Source organism: Mauremys mutica, chromosome 10 (genome assembly GCF_020497125.1).
Source record: "Mauremys mutica isolate MM-2020 ecotype Southern chromosome 10, ASM2049712v1, whole genome shotgun sequence".
NCBI lineage: Eukaryota > Metazoa > Chordata > Testudines > Geoemydidae > Mauremys > Mauremys mutica.
Genome location: NC_059081.1, coordinates 50953413 through 50978431, shown reverse-complemented (window position 1 = coordinate 50978431; position 25019 = coordinate 50953413). Strand labels below are relative to the sequence as shown.

At 45.6% G+C, this 25019-nt stretch overlaps 1 protein-coding gene across 3 annotated transcripts in view; it reads left to right on the top strand.

Annotated features, from left to right (window-relative positions):
- Window positions 1–9624: 9624 nt before the first annotated feature.
- The window catches only part of NEMP2 (nuclear envelope integral membrane protein 2), a 29450-nt gene continuing 14055 nt past the window's right edge, over window positions 9625–25019 (top strand). Inside the window, exons 1-4 of one of the 3 annotated variants that reach the window (XM_044978422.1) lie at window positions 9625–10089; window positions 22043–22158; window positions 23607–23835; window positions 24024–24096. In XM_044978422.1, coding sequence (XP_044834357.1) covers window positions 10002–10089; window positions 22043–22158; window positions 23607–23835; window positions 24024–24096 — 506 coding nt within the window. In that variant the 5' untranslated portion in view covers window positions 9625–10001. Of the gene's footprint in view, window positions 10090–12641; window positions 12756–22042; window positions 22159–23606; window positions 23836–24023; window positions 24097–25019 lie in introns of those variants that run through there. The other 2 variants (XM_044978420.1, XM_044978421.1) reach the window with 2 other exon arrangements.

Below are 25019 nucleotides of genomic sequence, written 5' to 3'. Positions count from 1 at the left end.
TCTTGTGTCAATTTATAGCATCCCCGTGTATTAACCCAGATTGTATCCCATAAGGTTGAGGGTTACTCCATATACGGATCTCCCCGATCCGTTATACTCCTGCATCGAAGGGGCTCATTCACATCCATGATACAATCTTCTTCTCCTATATCCTGCAGAAGCCTCTCCCTGGGACAACGTGCACCCCAAGCTTAAAGAGAAAAGATAACACAACATATGCTATATTTAAGAAGTACCTATGTGAAATGGATCCATGCAAGGTATATGTATCCAGCACACCAGTGCAATACAATCTGACTATAGCTTCAGAATCAAATGGATCACTTTCCAGGAAATATCCCAGAGGTTCATTCTGGCGGTTGCAGAATGTGACATTAAGGAAGGAGGATATCAATGTGAGGACTGCTTTATTGGCTCTCTGAAGGATCATAGCCTCTGTTGAGATCCAATCCACTTTCTGACCAATACCGCTCTTACTTACACCTAGCTCCTAATTTATCTTATGAAATTATGTTAAAAATGGTGAAATATTTGAAACACAAAGAAAGCATTAAAGTCTTAATATCTCTGCTGTAATTGTTTCTGAAAAAAATATGCAGCCCTGGGTGCTTGAGGAACCACTTCTCCCACAGTGTCTATCCAAAGTTCTTCTTCACACAGCGCACAGTCAACTTGTGGAACTCCTTGCCTGAGGAGGTTGTGAAGGCTAGGACTATAACAGCGTTTAAAAGAGAACTGGATAAATTCATGGAGGTTAAGTCCATTAATGGATATTAGCCAGGATGGGTAAGGAAGGGTGTCCCTAGCCTCTGTTTGTCAGAGGGTGGAGATGGACGTCAGGAAAGAGATCACTTGATCACTGCCTGGTGGGTTCACTCCCTCTGGGGCACCGGGGGGCTCTGCATTTTAATTTAATTTTAAATGAAACTTCTTAAACATTTTATAAACCTTATTTACTTTACATACAACAATAGTTTAGTTATACATTATAGATTTATAGAAAGAGACCTTCTAAAAATGTTAAAATGTATTACTGGCACACGAAACCTTATATGAGAATGAATAAATGAAGACTCGGCACACCACTCCTGAAAGGTTGCCGACCTCTGATATAAGTATTTGGCACTCAGGTTAAATATGCAAAGAGTTAAGAGAAAAACACAGGGCGTAAGAGAGTGCAAATAACATGATCCATTTGCCTAATCAGTAAAAAGCGACACTTTACTAACCTTTCAAAAATCATTTATATTGTTCAGTTCCAAACTGAACCTCAACATGCATTATGAAAGATATCTAGAGTACTTACATTTTAGAAGTAGTAAATATTCCTAACAGTGCAGAATCTGGCCCACAATCTATAAATATCAAGCACAGAAATTAGCATAAACCTACTGTAACAACAAGTAGCTCTACCTATTTTCTTGTAGATCATTTTTTTCTCCCACAAAAAAACACCACCATATTTTAGCTGAAAAATATTTCAAACTAATGCACTTCTGAAAAGGCGGTTAGAGATTAACAAAATAGTGTGAAATGGCTCTTCTGACTATTTTTAACTATGAGAGCTCATTTAAATCAAATATAAAAAGACACCATAAAGTACTTGGTTATAAACTGTATTATTTGCAAGGGCACTTACGGAGCATGAATGATTTGTATTGTCAGAATAAACATTCAACAGAATACACAAAAGCATGTGATGTTGTTTAAAGGGAAATAAAGTAGCTCTCAATTCCAAATAAATGAAGGCAAAGACAGAAGTGTGCTTAAGCACATACAGATACTGTGCTATTTTGATTACATGGGGCAAGCTAAAAGCAGAAAGGCTCTCTGTTTTGCCATTTTCTCTTGCTTTTCTACAAAGCCAAATATTAAGTACTTGGGTTACAAATCTCCTTTCACAGTCAATCCCACTTCCTTTGACGTTCACCTCCTACGAATGACACACAATCCAACACCCACCTGCCAGCCCTGAGAAAAAGAGAATAGCGGTAGATCTAACAAACCTGTACCACTGGTTCCGGCCAAAAAGATAAAACATTCTGTAAATGCAAACAAATTATACCATTTGCTGATGTCAAAAGAGAAAAGGTGGAGGAAGGAGGGGAAAAAAGAGGAAATGACCAGAGAAAGAGCCCTTAGTCATCTTGACTTTGTGAAGTGATTTCAACTGAGGGTTGAAATTAGAACCTTCTACTAGCTTTTAAGAGCTATGCAATAGGCTGTAAAATATATTTTAACAAATCATTGCATCACCGTAGTTGGGAATGGACAGACTTATCAAATCCTCCTGCAAAGGCAGTTTATACTCTTCACCAACCCCACAACAGAGAATATTTCAGACGTTAAAATTTTTTTAAAGCTTATATTATCTAAAACACGGATTAATGAAAAAGTTTCTATTCATCTAGGTATAATGCTTAAATTATCCAAAAGTAGCAAGTTTTTAAACCAAAGTCATAAAATGCATATAGTTAATAATCTGCAATATCCCAAATTAAGGATCTTAACCAAAAGGTCAAGAAGAAGAGATGCTGGCAGAATGGCTGGGGTCTTTGAGGGAGAGTTGAAAGGTAATTCAGTGTTATACCAAAAATTGTATTAACTTTTCAAACAGTTGCATGCAATCATTGCAGATGATATGATCTTATTTTAGGGGAGTCTCAAATATTGGGTGATGTAACATAGCCTTATGGAAGATTCAGATGGGGAAAAAAACTCATTGTGTCCAACTGCAGCAGGTCCCTGATAAAGGATGAAACAAATACTAAAACTGATGCTACACTTGATTGAAAGTGTGCCTGCTGTTTGTTACTTGAGTTTCCCATCAGGGATTATTGTGGGATCCCCAGTTGCTTCAGAGGATCATATAACAACAGTGTGTCCAGGGTAATTTAATCTTATCTTCATCTGGTCCAGAGGATTCTGAAAAGCAGCAGTGAAAACTAAAATGACTCTGGGGAGTTTTCACCCTGCTGCAGCTTGGGAAAGCCATGAGAAGCAGCCAAGGCTCAGGAGACATCATGGGACAGCACTGCACTGGTTTATACTTGGTTCCCATTTGAAAGGTTCTCTTTGTCAACCGTAAAAGATAAAACTCACTTTTTGCATAATAAAAGCTTAGATGCTGAAGATGTCGATGGCTCTCACCTCAGAAATCTTCCAACTCACCATGGCCTCTTAGGTTTTTTATGCCACACGTTAGGATCCTCTCTACCCACCACTGAAGGTTACTATTCAACAGCACACCGCACACAGTTAAGGACTGGAAGTGTATCTAACTGGAATTGTACAGGGAGTGTATTGAATCAGAATAGAATGGTCCAAATTGGAATGTGTCCAAGACACCAGCATTAACAATACTGCAAAATGTACCACAGAAATTTTAGTCACCACAGATAGGCATGGTAAAAGAAACTAGAAAGTTAATTATCATTGTGGTATCTGAGCTCCTGATGCCACAGCCTGGACCTTGATTTTATATCTCATCAAAAAGAGAGCACAAGGTCTTCTACACTGATGTACTGTTTGGCTCAGTACTGGCGGAGAGTCTACTGAATCATCAACATTGCCTGCAACACTTACATTTTCTCTACCTGTCTCCCAACCAAATATTCTAAACCTGCTCAGTCCTATTAATCTTATACGGTATGGTGAGGGAACATCTTCAGCTAGTATGGCCGAAACCAGTAAATAACTTCCCCCATTCTTTCATACCATATTTGTAAATAAATGTATTTTAAAAAAATCATTTGCCTTTAAGCTTGGACACCACGCTTTAGCTAGGGCAGGTTTGGGCAAACTTTTTGGCCCAATGGGGCATATCTGGATGGGGAAATTGTATGCAGGGCCATGAATGTAGGGCTGGGGTTGGGGTGCAGGAGGGGATGTGGTGTGCAGGAAGAGGCAAGGGGCTGGGGTGCAGGAGGGGGCTCAGAGCAGGGAGTTGGGGTGCAGAGTGCGGGAGGGGGCTCAGGGCAGGGGGTCGGGGTGCAGGATGGGTACAGCAAGAAGCTCAAGGCAGGGAGTTAGGGGGCTCAGGGCAGAGGTTCGGGGTGTGGGCTCCAGCCTGGCACTGCTTACCTTGAGCGGTTCCGGGGTGGCAGTGGTGCGCAGCAGGGCTAAGGCATGCTCCTTGCCTGCCCTGACCCCCATGCTGCTCCCGGAAGTGGCTAGTATGTCCGGCAGTGGCTCATGGGGGTGGGGCAGTTGGCTCCGCCGCGTGCTGCCCTCGCCTATAGAGACCACCCCCAAAGCTCCCATTGGCCGCGGTACCCCATTCCTGGCCAATGGGAGCTGCGGTGGGTGATGTCTGCTGGCGAGGGCAGCGCATGGAGCCCTCTACCCCACCCCAGGGGCCGCAGGGATGAGGTGCCGGCTGCTTCCAGGAGCGGCGTGGGGTCAGGGCAGGCAGGGAGCCTGCCTTAGCCCCGCTGCGCCACGGGGCTGGTAATCCCGCAGGCCAGACTGAAAGCCCTGATGGGCCAGATCCGGCCCGCAGGCCACAGTTTGCCCTCCCCTGAGCTAGGGCAACATTACAACTGAGGTCAAACACCCTGAAAATAAGAGTTGCAAATAGGAAATGATTACATCCTTAACTAGTAACAACACTAGCAGACACCACCATAACAGAATTATAGCCTCTTTTATCAAGGAATACTTAGTGTGGTAGAATACTGTCTAACAGATATTGTACCTTGCTTGATTGAATATGTTCTCCTTGGAAAAGTTTCTAATAGTTTTTGACACAGTGTGGTCCCCTAAAGCTACATTTTACTTCTGATTCATACTGACTGAAACCCTAATATACTTATTCAAAGTTACCCAGCAGTAAAGTGCAAAGAGCTCTAGGAATGAAAATGCAAAGGCAGAAAATTGAACACAGATCTGCTCTCAGAAAAAAAAAGTCAAATAGGTTAACATAGAATATCTCAAATCAAAAATCTGAGAGTGATTCCTTTAATAAATGTTGCTATTAACAAACCAGTTCTGTTAAGAAATATAACTGAGAGGTGACATATTTATAGGAATTGATTCATTACATGAATAAACATAACTAACATGTCCAACATTTCAGCCATGACTTCAGTTGTGACAGAGAGGCTGGTAAAGGCAATCTTACAAATATCCAAACTGGATAAAGACCGTTGAAGAAACAAAACTGTTGGTGGCTCCTTTCTTTAGAGTCTGAAGTTTATGCTTAGTAAATCAAAGATATTGCACATTGTATCTAATGTAAACTATTTTGGGCCATATTCACCACTGCCTTGAAGCTTGCAAGGTAGAATCCACATTTATATCTGTGCTGAGTGAGTGCAAAGTGGGTGTAAAAGGCTACCAAATCAGAATGACAGTGCTTAACCACCCACTTGGCACAGGTGTAAATGACTAGACAAGGTGCAAGGCAGTGGGCAGGCCTTGTACATGTTAAAAAAAGCCAAGATGAAAAACAATATTGGCCATGAAGGAAAAGGGCTAGCTATTCAAGGGTCTGATCCAATTCTCATTGAATGCAATGGACTTCCCTCAGTGACTCCTCTGGGAATTGGATCAGGTGCTAAATAATCCAGATTTAAAAAAAAAAAAAAGACCACGACCATCTGGCACACATATTAATTGTGCAGTGACAAAAAGTATGAAGTCTGACAAAACAGAACGTAAAGGACAAATAAAGGATTGGCTATAAAATTAGCCATTGGTAATGCCAAAAAGTCTTGACCTATTCATGCTCATTGATTTTCATAGTATATGATAAAAGAAAACATTTTACAGACACACAAACAAATGCTTAAACATCCTTCTTGTTCTCCAGCCACATCCTCACATCTTGCCCTGAGTTGCGGATGACCTGTGAAGCAAGAAAGAGTAGCGCACTTGTGGTGGAGCACTCAGACTGCATCTGACCTAGCAAAGGTTTTGATAGGTCAGTTAAAGGTTTTTTAGACGTCTTCTGCTGTGGCTATGAAGGAGGCAAAGAAAAGTTTCTTTGTCTACACCATAGCATCTGCAAAATCTCACTCAGGAGATTGCTTCTGGGCGGCAGAGGGCCTGGTTAATCTGTGCTGTCTCAGCTTGCTGGCTGACACAAGCGTCCCCTTCAATGAGGAAATCTTGTTTCTTTCCAAATAGAATTGTGTGGATCCAGACCAAACTTTATGTGTCCGGAGAGGAAAGGGGAGAGTGTGCAGAGTAACAGATTGAGAAGACAAATACTAAATCCTCTATGCCTGAGTTTTAGCTGGTTTCTCAATCTGAGGTGCTAAAGTGGTGAAAGCACCTCATGCCAGCTCCTGTGCTTTGGATCCAAGCCCAGTCCTATCTTGGCTCTTGAAGATCAATTGAGAAGAACTGAGTCCATTGTTGGTGAAGACTGTCAACATTTCTTTTGGGGAGGACAGAGTGGGGGTGATGTCCCTCCAGGAAGCTTTTGTATTTGACACTGACCATGTGGTCTATAATTACCCAACATGTGATCTATTTTTAACATGCGTAATGTTAAGCATTTGCAGAATCAGGCTCTAAAAAGACCAAAAACTGATGAGGGGAGGGAAATGGAATGTAATATACAAGCAAAGGACCCAATCCTGTTAATACTTGCACACTTTAATGGGAGCTAATGTGAACTTTTCAGAACTTCAATGGGACGGCTCATAAGAGTAAAGTTAAGCATGTGTGCAGGGCCTTGCACTGTAAATTCTTTGGTGCAAATTCTTTGATTTTTTCATATATGTTTTAAAAGCACTTAATGAAACAGGTACCTGAATAGGGCTTTTTGGTACTAATTAACAATGATAAATAATTAATACCCCATTTCTTTTTTAACTATGTATTTAACACATAGGGAAACTGAGATACAGAGACAGAACCAAATCCTGTTGATGCCCTGTCCTGTGCTTTAACTACAGGATCATGTATGCACCTGATTCTGCTCCATTAAAGTAGGGCTGCCAGGTGTCTGGTTTTCGACTGGAACGCCCGGTCGAAAAGGGACCTTGGTGGCTGCAGTCAGCACTAGTCCCTACCTGTCCTGGCACCGCGCTGTGCCCCTGAAGCAACCAGCAGGTCTGGTTTCTGGTGGGGGGGGAAGAGCATGGGGCTCCAAACCCACCCCAAACCCAAAGCCCCCTCCTCCACCCCAAACCCTTCAGCCCCAGCCCAGAGCCCATACCCCCTCGTGCACCCCAACCCCCTGCCTCAACCTGCAGCCCCCTCCCACACTCCAAATCCCTCAGCCCCACCCCCCAGCCTGGAGCCACCTCTTGCACCCCAAACCCCTCATCCCCAGCCTCACCACAGAGCCCGCACCCCAGCAGGAGCCCTCACCCTCTCCCACAGCCCAACTCCCTGCCCCAGCCCAGAGCCCCCTCCTGCACCCTGAACCCCTCATTTCTCCCCCCACCTTGGATCCCGCACCCATAGTTAGAGCCCTCACCCCCTCCCACACCACACCCTTTGCCCCAGCCCAGTGAAAGTGAGTGAAGGTGAGGAAGAACGAATCACCGAGGGAGGGGGAATGTAGTGAGTGGGGGGCAGAGCCACAGGGAAAGGGTGGGGCAGGGCTAGAGTGTTCGGTTTTGTGTGATTAGAAAGTTGGCAACCCTACACTAAAGTCAATATGAGTTTTGCCACTGACTTTGCTGGGAGCAGCATCAGGCCCTACCTGAAGACTAGCCAGCAGGCAGAGAAGACTCCTGAGAAATAACAATTCTGTTTTCATGCAAGTGTCCCTACCATTGGGGAAAAAAATGAGTTTCAAAATATAACATATAAAACAGAATGGCTCCTAAACAGAATGTTTTTCAAAGTTTTCTCTAAAGTATCATCTGCTCTTTAACCTCCTTATTACTACATTGTCTAAAGTTTAAAATACATGTAGCTCAGAGACTTCTTGCAAATTATTCCAATTCAAATCCAACTGTTTCCCAACATGTCAAAACAAAGTTAAATAACAAAACTAGAGTTAAATAACAAACAGTGAGACAGAAATATTAAAAGATTAAGACAAGAAAAGATACATAATTGAGTGAGACTGAAATAAAATGGACAGTTGATGAGACAAAGCCTGTTCCAGATGATAATAGCTGCAAAGAAAGTGGGTCTCATGTCAACAGTGATGAGACTCTTTCAAAAAAGACAGAGGAAGCCAGTGCTAAAACTGTGGAAATAGGGAAGAAGATAGACAAGGTCCATGTGCTCTATAGCACCACAGTGTAAACACTTCCTATATCGATGAGAGGGGTTTGTCCATTGATGTAGTTAATCCACCCCTCCATGAGGTGGTAACTAGGTTGACTGAAGAATTCTCCCACTGACCTCGCCCGGTCTACACCAGGAATTACGTCAACCTAACTATGGCACACAGGGCCATCCCTACCCATACGCAAACTACGCAGCTGCATAGGGCACCAGGAAATTTGGGGCACCCTATGCAGCTGCATACTGCATCCAGCTCCAGTGGCCAGCCCGATCCCCCGGATGGCTGAGCTGGCCCTTTGTGGGCTATGCACAGCAAGGCCCATGAAGCTGCCTCAGCCCCCACCCCTGCTCTGCCCTGTCACTTCCCACCCCCACTCCGCCCCAGCCCTGCCCCCACTCTGCCCCTCCCCCGCAACCCCATACCCTGAGCTATGCGTCCTGGGGGACTACAGCAGGGTCAGGGTCGGGCCCGCCCTGCGCTCACTGGGTGGTGGGAAGTGAAGCGACCAGGCCCCAGCCACGCTGCCAGTGAGTGCTGGGAGGCGGTTCCCCCTCTTCCCCCAAGCCTGGGAGCAGGGGGAGCAGAGCAGGTTGGGGCTGGGTTGCTCCACTTCCCACCACCCCATTAGTGTGGGGGTGGGCCCAACTCCTGCTGCCTCCCTGAACTGGCTGCTCCTGCCTCCCAAAGCCCTTGGGCACAGACTCCCACCGCAGAGGCCTGGGGTGCCCCCCCCCAGAGGCCCAGGGCCAGCCCCCCCCTCTGCAGGGGGGCTGCATAGGGCACCACAATCTCTAGGGATGGCCCTGATGGCACACAGGTCACAAGATCTTTTACAGCCTGTGCAATGTAACTAGGTCCATCTAATTTTTGAGTGTAGCCCAGGTTTGAGAAAGGCAGGAGCAACTTGTTAGATGATTTTAAGCATAAGGAAGGAATTTTTGAAGTAGATCCTGAAATAAATAGGAAGCTGTGGACTGGAGCAAAAAAGGAAATTCAGCAGACACATACAGATGTTCTGTTGAACAAAGCAGAGATAGACCAAACCCAGAACATCAAATTCAAACCCTTCCAACTCCAGGGTATTGGAATGTGCTTCCAGGGCAGATCTAGGGTTGTCAGCCCTTCAGAATTGCCCCGGAGTCTCCAGGAATTAAAGATTATTTTTTAATTAAAGACTATCATGTAAGGAAACCTCCAGGAATACATCCAACCAAAAATGGAAACCCCAGCCAGAGCCAAAGCCATCAGGGCCCTATCTTCCGGTTCGGATGTGACCAAAACCTGGGTGAACAGCAGGGGAGAATTCAGCGCGGCCACACTCTCACCCCAGCCCCAGTCTGCGCCTGCTCTGGCGGGACCCCAAACACCGTCTGGGCCACTCAGGTGAGGCGCAAAGGTTTCAACGTTTCCCATCCACAGCAGCTGCAGAGACCTCCCCTCAGACTCCGAGGCTCCCCGGGGACACTGGGTCCGTCCCCGCCGAGGAACAGCGGGAGCGCGATCTGCGGCCGAGGCAGCTGCCAGGGGACGGGGAGCCCGAGCAGCCGCACAGCTCCCGCGGCTGCAGACCCCGCCCCGCCCGGGCTTCCCCAGCCGGGCGCCCGCCCCTCCCCGCCTCAGAGGCGGGGCCGCCCCTTCCAGACCCAGCCAGCCGATCGCCTCGGCCCGGCCTCCCGCTGCCGCCATTCGCAGCCAGGCGGAGAGTCGGGCCCCGCGGCGCCGGCCCATCCATCGGCCCGGGCTCGTGGCGTCTCGGCTGCCGGCTCCACCTTCCGACGCGCCCCTTCAAACGGCGGCGGGGCCGATGCAGCCCGCGGGCTCCCCGCTGCGGCTCCTCTTCCTCCTCTCGCTGGCCAAGGCGGCCAGGGCGAGCGGGGCGGCGGCGGGAGCAGGTAACGCCTGGGGCGGCCGCCCCGTGGGAGGGGGGTTCTTCAGCCATCCCCGCGGAGCCGCCGCTGGGCCGACGGGGCTTCCGCAAAGCCCCCGGCTCTCGCCGGCGGCGCCTCTCCAGGGAGCGCGAACCCGGGAGCAGCCCAGCGGAGCTGGCCCTTTGGCCGCTTCACGTTATTTCTTGGGCAGGACAGCGGGGGTACCGGGCATACGCGGGGTCCGTCTGAGATTCCGCAGAGGTGGCTGGGACGTGCCCCGGAACAAAAGCCGTGAGAGAAACTTAGTTTCTGTATAAAAATCCACGTGAAGCAGGTTTGTGCCCCCCCCCCTCCCGCCCGGCTCAAAGGTTTTGTGAAACGAAACGCTCGGCACGCTCGGTGAGTCACAGTGTTAGTACAGTCATTCTTCAAAGGTAAAAAGACACACGTTGTCGAAAAGAAAAATAGGCAGTTCGGTAAGTAAAATGTAATAATGGAGTTTCCTCTCCACTCTTAGCTCTTGGAGCATCACGCTTTTTATCTGCCCTTAGATGCACCCTGGCCAGCTTATTTCCATTTTCACCATTGAACCAGTTACAGTTTTGACCAACCAGTGCAACTGTAAAAAGACTGACTGGACTGGGCAGGAGTCCTGGCTTTTGACTCATTAAAGGCCACCAGGAGAATTTTCTGCCTTCTAACTTCTGCAGACTTTCCACTTGTCTGTTCTTGATCTCTCCCACCTATTGATACAAAGTGACCCAAGTTTTATTCAGACTTTTAGCAAGGAATATTGCCATTGTCACAGAACCTTTTGGTTTACAATATGCATAAGATGTGAAATTGTGGCTGTATGCTCATTGCCTTTACTTGTGATGGAGGGACCCATCTGGGGGATCCAAAGTTAAAGTTCTAATAGAACTAGTAGAAAATAAAAGTTCCAGCCCAGTGTCTAGGGAGGTGCTATCCTTCTGCTAGCTTTATAAAAGACCCAACTCTAATATTTGCTGTTTTTCTTCTTCTATTGACCAGGTAGGAAATAGCCTTACTATAATTATTCCAATCAAGGTAACTCTGCCAGAGGTAGTGACTGGGGCTATGTCTACACTGCCAAGTTTTTTCACCAAAAGTTATGCCACTTTTATTAAAGCACTTTACTTAAACCGCTGTTGCATGTCCACACTATGCTCTTTGTGTCGCTGGAGCACATTCACACTAGCAGTTCTTTCAACAGTGCACTATCGATAGCTATCCCTCTGTACAACTGGCCACAGGGTGCTCATGGAAGGGTTTGCAATGCCTCATGGGATAGGTACAGCATCCCCTGATGCAGGTTTCTCAGTCTCATTGTTCCATGGGCAGCCGAATAGATTTCCAGCCATTATGTGTGACAGGGTGGATATGTGTGTGTGGAGGGGAGACAGACTGTGTGCTGGGGGAGAGTGAGTGTTGGCATATTATCTCATAAGTTCAGTAAGCCACGGGAAGCAACCAGTCCTGAGGCAGGGGGAGGGGGAAACCCCGACATCAGCCCCTGCCTCCCTCCCTGGCTCTGCACAGCACAGAGTCTCTCTCTCTCCTGCCTGGCTGGCTCTTGTGTTCAATGTGGGAGACTGCAGGAGCATTCTGCATTAATGGTAGGGTTGCCAACTGTCTAATCGCACAAACCCAAACGCCCTTGCCCTGCCCCTTTCCTTGCACCTTCTCCAAGGCCATGACCTTGCCTCACACCTCTGAGTCCCCAGCCCCACTCCTCTCCCTCTGTCTCTCGCTCTCCTGCACCCTCACTTTCACTAGGCTGGGACAGAGGGTGGGTGCAGGCTCTAGGCTGGGGGTGGTGGAGGCCAAAGGGTTTGGAATGTGGGAGGGGGCTCTGGACTGAGCCTAGGGCAGGGGTTTGGGGTGTGGAGGGGGCGAGGGGTGCAGGCTCCAGGAGGGAGGTTGGGTGTGGGATGGGGCTGGGGCTGGGGTGCAGGAGGGGGTGTGGGCTCTGGGAGGGAGTTTGGGTGGGAGTGGAGGCTCTGGGCTAAGCTGGGGGCTCTGGGCTGAGCCTGGGGCGGTGGGTTGGGGTGCAGGCTCCGGGAGGGAGTTAGGCTGCGGGAGAGGGTTGGGGCATGGGAAGGGGTTTGGGGTGCAGGCTCTGGCTGGGCGGCACTTACCTCAGGTAGCTCCCTCAAGCAGCAGCATGTCCGACAGCAGCTCCTGGGCTTAGGGGTGGCCAGGTGGCTCATCAGGCACCACCCTCACAGCTTCCATTGGCCACGGTTCCCCATTCCCGGCCAATGGGAGCTGTGGAGTTGGCGCTTGAGGGAGGGGCAGCGCGTGGAGGCACCCTAGCCACACCTCTGCCTATGAGCTGCTGCAAGACATGCCGGGAGCCTGCCTTAGCCCTGCTGCGCTGCTGAACTTTTAGCGGCCTAAAATCTCCTAGATTCGCTTCAGTAGTGTCTGGGAGATTGAGCCTGATTCTGGGAGACTCCCGGCCAAACCAGGAGGGTTGGCAACCCCAGTTAATGATTTGCTCTTTGTTTCCCCAGAGCAGAGCAGCACAGCACACTGGTTGTCAGAATGGAGTTTTGAAAGTGGAGGGGCGCATGCCTGCAGGGCTACTGAGTTCAAAACAATGAGAAGAGTGGTCACTTCAGGCATTGTGGGACACCTCTAAAGGCCAATGACAGCGATAAAAGCAGGCAAGGTGTTTATACTGGCACTTTGGCGATAAAATCTTTGCGCAAAAAGCCTTATCACTATCATTGAGGTGGTTTTATTAAAGCGCTGCAACTAAGGCGTTTTGTTACAAAAAGTGGCTTTGGACTCTGTACACTTCTGCTGTTTCATCGCCAAAAACTGTCTTTTGGCAAAAAAACTTGGCAGTGTAGACCAGCTCTGGGATAACCAGTTCCATCCCTTCAGAAGATCCAGACTGCATCCCAAATCAGGCATTTTTCAGAGAGAAGGCAGGCTTCTAGAGGTTCAAAGGTAGTGGAAGCAGATTGCCTCCAGTCAGTATTGGCCGAGGGGAATCTCCTAGAGTTTCTAAAATTTCCACTTCTACCTAAAATAGCATTGCCCTGTAGAAAGATCCAGAGGCCTATGCCCTACAAATCTCTTAGAATCAATATTTTTCTATTATGTTTATTTCTGAATTAGAACAATAGGTATCATCCCATTCACAACCTGAAATGGCTACATCTATTTGTCTTAACCCTCCAACCCCAGCCAAGAAGTTCAATATACAGCCTACCTACTCAACCATCTTTGCTGTGACTCTTGAGGATTTCCTAGTCCCACAGAACTTCAGGAGATGATAGTAATGTGGTATAAGCTACATGTGGGGAAAATATTTAAGAATGGGCTCTTCAGTCTAGCACAGAAAAGTATAACACGAGCCAATGACTGGTAGGTGAAGTTAGAAAAATTCAAATGGAAAATAAGGCGTACATTTTTGACAATGAAAGTACTTAACCATTGGAACAATTTCCCAAGGGTTGTGATGGATTTTCCATCACTGACAATTTTTAAATCAAGATTGGGTGTTTTACTATAAGATCTGCTCTAGGAATTATTTTGGGGAAGTTCTCTGGCTTGTGTTGTACAGGAGGTCAGATTAGATGATCACAGTGCTGCATTCTGGCCTCAGAATCTGTGAATCTAGTTGATTCTGCCTAGGTGAGCTGCATGGTAGACTGCCACTGTTCATACAACAGCTCCCATAAAATGGGTGCTGATAGTGGCAGCATTTAAAGAATCAGGAAAATGCAGTACTTCCTTAAAGACCATAGAAATATTCCCATGGCACTAAATATATATGAATATATCCAATAAATACTTGACTCATTGCTAGCTCCTCCTTTCTGAATACTCAGTTTGCTACACACAAGACACTGGAGCTTTTTGGAACCTGTAGTGAATGAATCAAAGAGCCCACTGTTCCTGAGACAGGATTTCAAGGGAAACTGTCTACTTGAAATCTAGCCAATTAAATAAAAAGTTAAAACAGTTGCAGGTACCATACCTGTCCCAGAATTCCATGTCTATTTTTGTGATTTTACAATCACACTTTCCTTTATTTAACAATATTTTCTCTCCCTTGTTGCTATGTGAGAGACCCACTTAAAAACAAAGGGGCAGCTGACTATTAACTGATTGAACAGGGAAAACCATGAATATTCCTACAAATAAAGTGTTGTCAAATGCACAAAGTAAACACCCTGGAAAAAATAAAGAAAAATATTTGCCCCCTCATCTTTTTTCAGTTGCAATAAACCAAGGTCTTTCTTGTAATAGTAGATAAAGCCAGTTCATGCAGAAGTGTGATTTTAAAGGTGATGGTGTCCCTTCTGTTCTCCCTGTAGTCTGGTTCATGATAGCTGAGGCAGAGTGTATCTTTCATCAGAGAGGACAATGAAAATCAGAGGGACTATTGAGATTCCAGTTGCAGCACTGATGCATAGTTCAAGAGGCATTTTACCTGCTTGTTTCCTTATTTCTTGCACTGAAGGTCTCTGCCCTTGGTTCTGTTTTAGGATTCTACAGTTGATCCTGATTCTCTCCACAGCTCGTAATCTCTCACATTTAGACAGTTGCCTTCCCTTCCTTACCTTAGGTTAAGTCTTGTTTCTCCTGATGGTGAAGTCACTTGCTCAAAGGGATCTTCCTCTTGGAACTCATTTGGTTTATAGTTGCCCCAGATGTCACTCTCATGGAGTTGAGGGCATACTTGAAGTGGAGGATGGCTTGAGTCGGGTGGTTTTCTTCAGAGAGAACATGCATATTGCATATGGAGCTACCCTGCAGGACCTAGGTTCCTCAGGGCTGGGTTCTTCCAGCCCCAGAATTAGATAGATAAACACACACACACACATTAACAGAGCATGTCTGAGAGGACTGGGTTAATCAGCACTCCTTGCATGTCCCTGGACTCAGTAGGCTGGGTCGAGCAGCACTTCCAAGCTGTCACCCTCAAATGCCTTGGGCACCGCACCGGAATAGAGCACGCCTGAGCAGGCTAGGTCAAGCAGCACATTCAGTCTGTCCCCCTCATATGCCCCCGGATTCAGCAGACTGGGTCGAGCAAGCTGCCACCCTTATATGTCCCAGGTTCAGCATGTCTTCATCTCCACTTCCACATTACAGTTGTTCCGGTAGTAATCTACTTGATGAGCAAACCCCACAGGAATCTTTTAGCTTAGGTATGAGGAGCATTGCTGCAGAGCGAATGAGGAAACCAAAACACACCCAAGGGGCGGGGGGGGGAGGGAGAAGCAACCAGTTTAATCCTGAAAGTCATTTATTGTCAGGTAATAACCATAGGGGAACCAAACAAACAAAACAGTTATAATATTAAATCTAACTTAAGCTTCATTATAAAAGTCAGGTTTAGAAAACTATAACTGATCACACAAGTCAGGGTCAGAAGGCTACACAGAGAGAGCGAGAAAGAGCTGGGTTCTCACCATTCCATGAAGCTTGAATCGATCAGGGGTCCCAGGTGGTGGGGGTAGCTGAGGGTCTGGAGTGCTGGAGACAGGCAGAGCCCTCAGCATGATCAGTCAGGAGAAGATGAAGTCCCAACGGAACTGATGCAGATTTTGGATCCGGGCATCAGAACACTTACTTGAGCATGGATGGGGGGGTTTGTAGAGAAAGAACAATGGTTCAAGGGAGAACACTAGATTTGTTCATGCTAGACATGGAGCTGATCATTCCTGGCGTTGGGTAGTGCTCCTTGGAGGTAGCTCACAATGCAAGTAGGGAGCTTCACAATTTTGGATACCAGTAAAGGATTTATTACTAGCATTGGTCTGGTAACTGCTGAGCTGGGTGGGTGCAGGCGTGGGTTTATTAACTTCTGGAGCAGAGATTCCCCCATCATGCAGTGCTCCCCTGCTTTCCTGGTCCCAGAGTTCCATGCGGTTCTTACCTTGGAATCTCTGTTCTCCATTCTGTATGCTAATGGAGATGCCTCCTTGTCCCATCTGCGACACAAATGAGGCTAAGGGAGTTTCCTTAATTGTCTTCCTTATCCCAAGAGTTTAGGTGTGTCTCCCACTGCCTTTTCGTTGCTTTTTGTAAGTCTTTCTTCTGATGCAGATTTAGTTCTAGCAGAGGCTGGATAGTCTTCCGTGAGTCAGACAGGCTGGGTACTGTGCCCTGGTTCCCCAAGAACACAGAGCTGCTAGGTAAAAAGTCCCCCAGTTGATGGGGTACTTGCAATGAGCGAGTATCCCCATCACATCCTTTCTCTGTAATGTGATCTTCAATCCATTGCAGCCGCTGCATCAGTCACTGAATCCAGCAAACGAGTAGAACCAGGCCAATTTCTAGTATAATGTGGAAACTGATTATCACCACAATAGGGTGAAGCATGATATTTAAAAAACCTGTTGCACTGGGGCTCCACCCAAGCAAAGTGTCCCACCAGAAGTGATGGCCTAATGTTTTTAACTGTAGCTGCTAGCCTAGAGATCTCCTGGTTGTGGTATTGAATCTCGAGTTTGCCATTCTCCTCCAAAGTTCAGAGCTTCTGCAGCTCAGTTTGTAAGGAGGAATGAGTTAATAGTCAATGGCAGTGAGACCCATTCCCAGTGAAATGGGGGAAACCTCCTTGTAAAGCTCAGGATAGGCTTTCAAATGTTGTACAGTCCATATAGGCACAGTAAACTTAATATCACAATTAACAATAGTGGTTACATTACAGAATCAGCGATAAATGTAAGGCACCATGGGTTGAATCCAATGTCCATTAATCAATACAATATTACATTTTGTTCTTACACACACACACATGCTTTACCAACAAAGATAATAACAGACCCCTCTTCCTGGATAACATTGAAGGAAAAGTGAGACCTATTCCCAGGTTGTGGGAAGAAGCATTCATCATGTTCCTGCAATGCTTGGTCTTCACAGATATAGCCCAAACCTTCTTTTCTCCTACACCCCTTTACATTTACTGTGTTCCAGACATTATCTTTCTGCTAGGCCCAATTGTTAGGATCTCTGGAGTACATTAGTGAGTTATCAATAATCTGTAATCCCAGTGGGACTACTGGGTGGATTATTCTAAGAATAACTGCAAGCTTTGCTGGTGCTGATTGTATGAGGCATTAATAGTCTCCACCAGGGCCGGAGGACTAATTCTTCCTCGGTTACATGGGGCTGAATCAAGTTGATTGCCTCCATGGGAATTTGTCCTGCTATGGCTTACCGAATCATTCCCATGATTATGCTCTGGGTGAGAGCCTGAGCTTGCTCACACGCTGAGGTCAATGAGACATTATTTTGGAGGGACTCTACACCAGACATTATTAACTCTTCATTTTTTTCATGAGTCTTTTCCACCCAGGAAATACCTTACTTATTAACTGCTCTTCCTCACTTAACTGTTTCAAAGATGCTATTAATGGGGTTCCCATCTTTTCTATATTTTCAGTGGCATATGATAGTTTATTAGTCAGAACTTTTAGTTTGCGGCATCAACTAAAGAAATTCCTGTTCCTACAGGTGCAATCCAATCCCTTAATTCCCTTTTTACTCTATTTACATGGTCAGCCCCTTGCCACATTCATCCCAACCCTTAAGGCTAGTTCCAGTCAAGGGAGCGCATACAGGTGCTATGTGAGAGATATTCATGCGTTTTAAGTGGATTTGAACCTCCTTCAGAGAAGTCTGAGGTTGAGGAACCAAATGTTCTTGATCCAATTTTAACACACGGGGCCCTGAAATTGGGGCTCTTAAACGTCAGAGGGGAGCAAGGTTTGTGATTAGAGGGTCAAAATTTAAAACTGTTTTTTGTTGTTGGCCCAATTCCATTCTGTACAATTTGGGCTCATGGAATCCCTCCGAAATGTCAACGTGCTCAAATTGTTGGCATGAGCTTGTCAATGTGTGCTCTTTAATGGAACTACCCAGTCTGGGGGACCTTGTTGAATCAAGTCAGGTCCAGCTAAAGGCCAGTTCAGTAGTTCCCCATTTACGAGGAACTGTGTGATATTCTTGCCTTCTGGCTTGATCAGAGACAGCTGCAGTTCATCTCTGAGTAATGGAGGTGTCTGGATTCCGACGACAATGATGACATGTAGGAGCATGGTTACTCCCCAAGCAGCAGAGGAAACCATGACTATCCTGCACCTTCCGCCACCTAGGAGGCGGTTACTGGTTGCATTTGATGGTGTTCGTCCCTTTCGAGACCACAATGGCTTACAGAAGAATGAGACAGAGTGTGGGGTGGTCTTAGTTTCACTTCCCCAGGGCACTCTGCATGCAATTGGCAACACTTTCCCAGGGGCAACCCGAGGAGTTGCCAGCAGCGTAGAACTGGTAGAGACGCTGCAGGGCCAGGGGGTTGCTTCCATTCCCATAGAATCCATGTATGTGGCACAGCAATTTTACTTCCTGGGCTCCAGCTGGCAAGCACCTCCAGGGGCTCAGAGGGATCACAGGTTCAGCATAGAGCCTGGGCAGCATCAGACTCCAGACACTTATGAACAGCAGAGTGCTAGTTGAACAGTGGGATGTCATGGCTCGTGTTTGGGACCTGTGAGGGGGCAGAGAAGAGAGAACAAACTCCCACACTCCCCCCATATATAGTGGGAGAGTCTGGGACCAGTATTGCAGGGTGAACATGAAGCAGTAACCTACGTGAGGGTGGCAATAATAAGTCGAGGACTTCTCTGGCCTTTTCCTGCCTCGACATCAGGGTAGGCACTGACAAGCCCACCCAATACATATTTTCCAACAGCCCCAAGCCGTTCCTTCTTGCTGGCCAAGAAGGGTGGCTGGCACGATGGAGAAAACAGTTATACTATTCCTTGTGGGTCAGGTGGTTTTCTCTTCCACTCTTTGAGCTGTGAGGAATGAAACCATTTCTTCCAGGGTTTCCCATTTTTTCCATTCAGGATTTCTACCTGATAAACACAGGGGCTGGCCCGATTCACAATAAAGCAGGAGCCATCCCAGGTGTGTATCAAAGAGTGCTCCTTTGCTGAAAACTTTCTGTAAATTACTGGTTGGCCTAATTGTTACCAGCACAACATTCTTTGTTACTTACACATTCTAGGGGCATCCACCTTTACCCAGTTTGTAGGGCTCCAGGCGAAAGGCACCTAACTATACTCCTCCATGGGCTCCGGGCAAACACTCTTTCCCTGTGGACTCAGAGAAAACACCCTGTCTCTGTTCATAGGGCTCCAGGTGAAAGGCACCTAACTTAACCCCTCCATGGGCTCCCAAATCTTTTGTCCATTGCAACTTCAGATGCTAATCTATTGGAGTTAAGAAGCAATTCATTAGAAAGACAGAATGTTGGGAATAATTAAGACAGGGATAGATGATAAGACAGAAAATATATTGCCTCTATATAAATCCATGGTATGCCCACATCTTGAATACTGTGTGCAGATGTGGTCACTCCATCTCAAAAAAGATCTATTGGAATTAGAAAAGGTTCAGAAAAGGGCAACAAAACGGATTAGGGGTATGGAACAGTTTCCATATGAGGAGAGATTAATAAGATGGGGACTTTTCAGCTTGGAAAAGAGACAACCAAGGGTGGACATGATACAGGTCTATAAAATCATCACTGACGTAGAAAAAGTAAATAAGGAAGTGTTATTCACTCCTCATAACACAAGAACTAGGGGTCACCAAATGAAATAAATAGGTAGCAGGTTTAAAACAAAAGGAAGTATTTTTTACACAACACACAGTCAACCTGTGGAACTCCTTGCCAGAGTTCATGGAGGATAGGTCCATCAACAGCAATTAGCCAGGGTGGGCAGGGACAGAGTCCCCAGCCTCTGTTGGATCACTTGATCATTACCTGTTCTGTTCATTCCCTCTGGGGCACCTGGCATTGGCCCCTGTCAGAAGACAGGATACTGGGCTAGATAGATCTTTGGTCTGACCCAGTATGGCTGTTCTTCTGTTCTGAAGGAGTAGTCCTTCATCTCCATCTCAAGCTGTTGGTGTTGATAGCTTCATGAGTGAGGCGCTAAACTGCTGTACTCAAGGATTGGGATTGCCAGTCAATCCATGGACCATATTCAGTCCTGGCCTGAGAGTTTCCAGCTTTTGTTGGCTTCAATGTGGGTGAGAGTTAACTAGTCAAAGGGCTTTTCTGCAGGAGAAAGTTTCACCAGTTTAACCTAAAGTGTGGATTTAAACCAATTTAGTTAAACCAGTGCAAACCCTTGGGTGGGCAGACTTAGGCTAGGTCTACACTGGGGGGGAGTCGACCTAAGATACGCAACTTCAACTACGTGAATAGCGTAGCTGAAGTTGGCGTATCTTAGGTCGATTTACCTGGCCTTGAGGACAGTGGCGAGTCGACCGCTGCCGCTCCCCCATCAACTCTGCCTCTCGCCATGGTGGAGTTCCGGAGTTGATGGCAGAGTGATCGGGGATCGATTTTATCGCGTCCACACTAGAAGCGATAAAATTGATCCCCAATAGATCGATCACTATCCGCCGATCCGGCGGGTAGTGTAGACATACCCTTAGTTAAGTTTCAGAGTGGCTTATTAAACTGAGATAAGTGTGTCCAGACAGGGATTTGCATCAGTTTAACTAAATCAGTTTAAAACACAAATTAAACTGGTGCAACTTTCTCATCTAGAAAGATCAATTTTACCTACAAATAGCATTTCTTTGAGTTGACTAAAGGGCTTGTCTACACTGGCAATTTACAGTGCTGCAACTTTTTTGCTCAGGGGTGTGAAAAAACACCCACCTGAGCACAGCTAGTTTCAGCGTTGTAAAGCACCAGTGTAAACAGTGCCCCGGCGCTGGGAGCTATGCCTCTCCTTGAGATGGTTTTTTTTTAGAGCTCTTGGAGAGCTCTCTCCCAGCGCTGCACCGCGACCACACAAACCATGTTAAAGCGCTGCCGCTTTAGCTTTGCAAGTGTAGTCTGCACAGGAGCTCCTTTTGCTATCCTCAGTGTCTGACAACATTCTGTCCTGTATTATTCAGATAGTTGTTACATTCATACCTAGTTTTCTCTTCAGTGGACCAAATTCTTCCCTGAGTTAACAGCTATATTATGTTTTTTTATTCTGCTCTTTAATTATGTTCCTGAAATCTTGAGGTGATACACTATAGGGCAGTTTTTGTGTGTGCGCGCGCAGGTTTGCATGTATGCTCTTGAAAATTCGCCCCACAAATCAGTTAGGGATATTTATACTGTGAGGTATGTATCTAATCTTGAAAGCAGTAGGGAGTCTCTAAAATTTCCATGAAGCAAGACAATGGAAATGATTGATTAGACAAGTTGCCAATGCCATTAGGACTGCTAGAGACAGCTAATTACCCTCACCACAAGGTGTTATCACTGAAAATTATGTTAACGTTCAGAACATGAAGGAGAAATAATTTGATTACATATTTTAATATACTCCTTAAAAATAACAAAATTACACTATTTCTCTGCTTCAAATAGGTTATGATGTTAAAACTTCTTCAATCAGCAGCAATATTGTGTGGTAAATGACTATTTTAACATTAAAAGCCTGTTTTCCTCGTTAGACTTCTACAGTCAAATTCACCATTGGTTTAAGCACTGGAGTTACACCTACTTATGCCAATAGTGAATTTGGCCCATGGGCCTTATCCCAATGCTATCAAAATACTAGCACAAAAGCCATTTTTTTTCTAAATGTAGTAAAAAGCCAAAACAGGCTAGAGACAGAATGTTCCAAAGTGCCAAAGTGATGTAGGCACCTAAATTCCATTGAAAATCATTGGGACTTAAGTTTCTAAGTGCCCAGGCCATGTCTGAATTATCAAATTGGGCTCCTAAGTCATTTCAGAGCTTCTAAAAATATTAACCTGTAGCAGGTTTTTTGTGTCAGACTTTCTGCAAATTGCTTATGTCCCCTGGAATATCAAACTACAATACAACAAAAGCATGAATGGAGGAAGTGAACATGTGCCCACACTTTGAAATGCACTTCATTTAGTGTTTTTCTTTCTTTAGATAAAAACTGTAGCCATTTGAAGGAAACGGACGTCATCCAAAAACCAGATGCAGATTGTTACTGTTATATGCAAAATGGAACAATGAACTTAAAATATATTTGGTCAGCTCTTCAGGTAATATTCTGTGTTTGGAGCTTGCTTCAGATTTTTAATATGTTACATGTTTTCCCAGCAACCAATTTGATCAAGATATAAGATATCAGGTGCATCTCAGTATGAAATCAGTCTGAGGGTTGCATAGACAGAGCCTAAAAGAAGCATCTTTTAGTGGCATGCTGCTCTCACTTCTAGTGTGGCTGACTTAGTAGTTTGATGTCTCTTATTTGTTGCATGGATGGGGGGCTTTATTTCTTTGCTGAGAGGCAGAGAAATGTCAACTCAGCTGTGTTGTGTGTATTGGATGTTATATGATGACTTTTTGACAGCAAAAACAAGAACAAGGCTACATAATATCAGATGCATATTTCCAATACTGACAGGAGTGGCAAGGGTGCACCTTGTAAGATATTTGCCTTGGGCTGCAGAGTACTAAGTCTCAACTACTACTGAAAGTACCAGAAGCTTAGAGCACCTCTTTAACCCCTGTGCTAAAGAGCAAGTTCAGGATCTTCTCCTTGGCTCTTCTTCTGAGGAGTTGACTTCCTGGGTGGGGAAAGAAACAGTTTCACTTCACCTCTGCTGGAGGAATGGGCTTGCAAGTGTAAGGAACTGGAGATTCCTCTTCATCCCTGCCCAGAACCTTTTTCTCCAGGCAGATACAATGTGTATGGTCATTTTTATGAGCGGTGGCAGACTTTAGGCAGTGATCACATCCAGCAACTGGGAAAGTTTCTTGACGTAAATGCTTAAAAGTGAGCAGCTAAGATTTTCCCCAGCAGATCACTCTCTTCTTTGCATTTCAATAAAGAAGCCTCTCTTATTAGATGAGATAATGTTTCTCCTTGTCGTTGAGCATCCATTATTTCAGATGCCCGGGCTCATTAGTTCACAATTTAAGCATCAGGAGGAGTTTTCCTGTTCAGAAGGTAGAGAAGATCAGTGTTATAGCTTAGTTCTTCTTGAAGAGAAGAGGGCTGGATTTTTTATTCCAGTTTTCGTCGCACTTTCTTCTGCTTTCTGACAATTTCCATTTTTGTTCTCCCTTAACATCTAATGTGCCATTAGCATCCTTAACCACAAGAAGATTCAGGAACAGTGGGTTCATAGCCTATGAGAAAAGTGAGCCTGGGCATCTGCCAAAGAAAATGCGAGCAGTCAATGTTAGTAGTGTGTCAAACATGTGTAGCATCACAGTGCCCATGATGGAATTGTAACGTTAGGATCTGGTTCTTCAAATGGATCCATGCACCCACATGGGGACCCCTGACTTCAGTGAGGCTGTATATGAATCATTAAGTACAGTAGGACTAGATACCTGATTTAAGAGACTGCAGTGGGATTATTATTCCTTAGGCTTCTGCTCTGTTATTTCTCCCTATGTTATGTTCAAATATTGAGTGTTTTTGAAAGATACTATCGATCCGAGTTCCTACTATGTATGTTTTGTTTTGCTCTGTTTACAGGTGAAAATTAACAGCACAGAAATGTTCAAGTTTGTGCCTATCTCAGCTGAAAGCAATTGTCATAATTCAGAAACTATTTTTGCATTTTTCAAGTGTGTTGTTCAAATCATTTGGCGATCAGAGGCATCTAAAGAAACTGTCATAAACATAAACCAATATGGAGAGAATGTGTGTTTCACAGTCCAACCCTACAAGAAAGTACCCTACACCGTGAGTGTACAACGAAACAGTAAGTAGAGTGATGCTTTCCATTCATCCAATGAATGGGCTGGATAATATTGCCAACATTATTGCCTGAATAGTGCATTCTGAGTTGTAAGTTACCATAATGGAACAGCTGAGACTTGTCTGATAATATTTGTACAATTAAAATCACCCAGATGAATTAGCCTAAAATGCTGTTTTTTGGATTTTCAGTGGTGGATAGGAAACTCATCCTTTTGTTCGTAGCTGGTGTTTTACTGTTCCATTTTGCAAACGCCTTGAGTAGGTAAGTATTAGCCCCTTTATCTTGGTATTCTTTCCAGAGTCATTGCATTCTTGGTGTGTTCCTATTCATTCATTGTCTTCTCTATTTATTTGTATAGCTCAATGATCCCAAGCAACTGTTTGTTTTTTAAAAAATGAAATAAGAAAAATGTATGTAAACTATCATAATAACGTAGCCATGAAGAGGAGAGATGTAATGTAAAGATTTGTCACTTGTGTGGCTGTCTTAGGGCTTCCCAGATCATGGCTCCTAGCACTCGTGGGTGTACAAGGACTGCACCTGGGATTCTCCCTATGAGCAAGTGAGCAAAGAGTAAGCAGAGCCATCACCTCCCTCCCAATGAACCCTGGGGGGTGCTGCATAAAGGGAGGTTGCAGATTTCCCACCCCCAGAGTGTGAAATTTAGGGAGGCAGTGTGTGTCAAATGAGGTCATCTGGGCCTCACTGTCTCTGCTGCTCCCCGCCTCCACCTCACCCTAGAAACATGATAAACAAAAGTGGAACTGAGATGTTTTCACTGTTGAGATTTTTAGATATGGAAAAGTAAATAAAAGCTGAAATAAGGAAAAGGCAATGAGATGATTTTTAATTCTCTCAACTCTAGTAATCTAATGCTGTTTGTTTTTTAAAGAGTACTGGATCCTCAGCTCCCTTGAGTTCACACTCAGCCCAGCAGAGGAGCTGGCTGGGACCTAATGTGACTCTTGTGTAACTTAAGAGACGCTCTAAGTTCTGCCAGCTGCCCCCATCCCACAAGGTCATCTGGGCACCATTCAGGGAATGCCATGCACTGCCCCCCATCCTCCCACAGACCTCTTGCCACCCTAACACAGGGGTTGGGGATGAATAGGCAACATACAGCCATCTGTGACACCCAAAGATTCCTCTGTCAGGGAATTCTCAGCTGCCTCTTTATGGGAGTT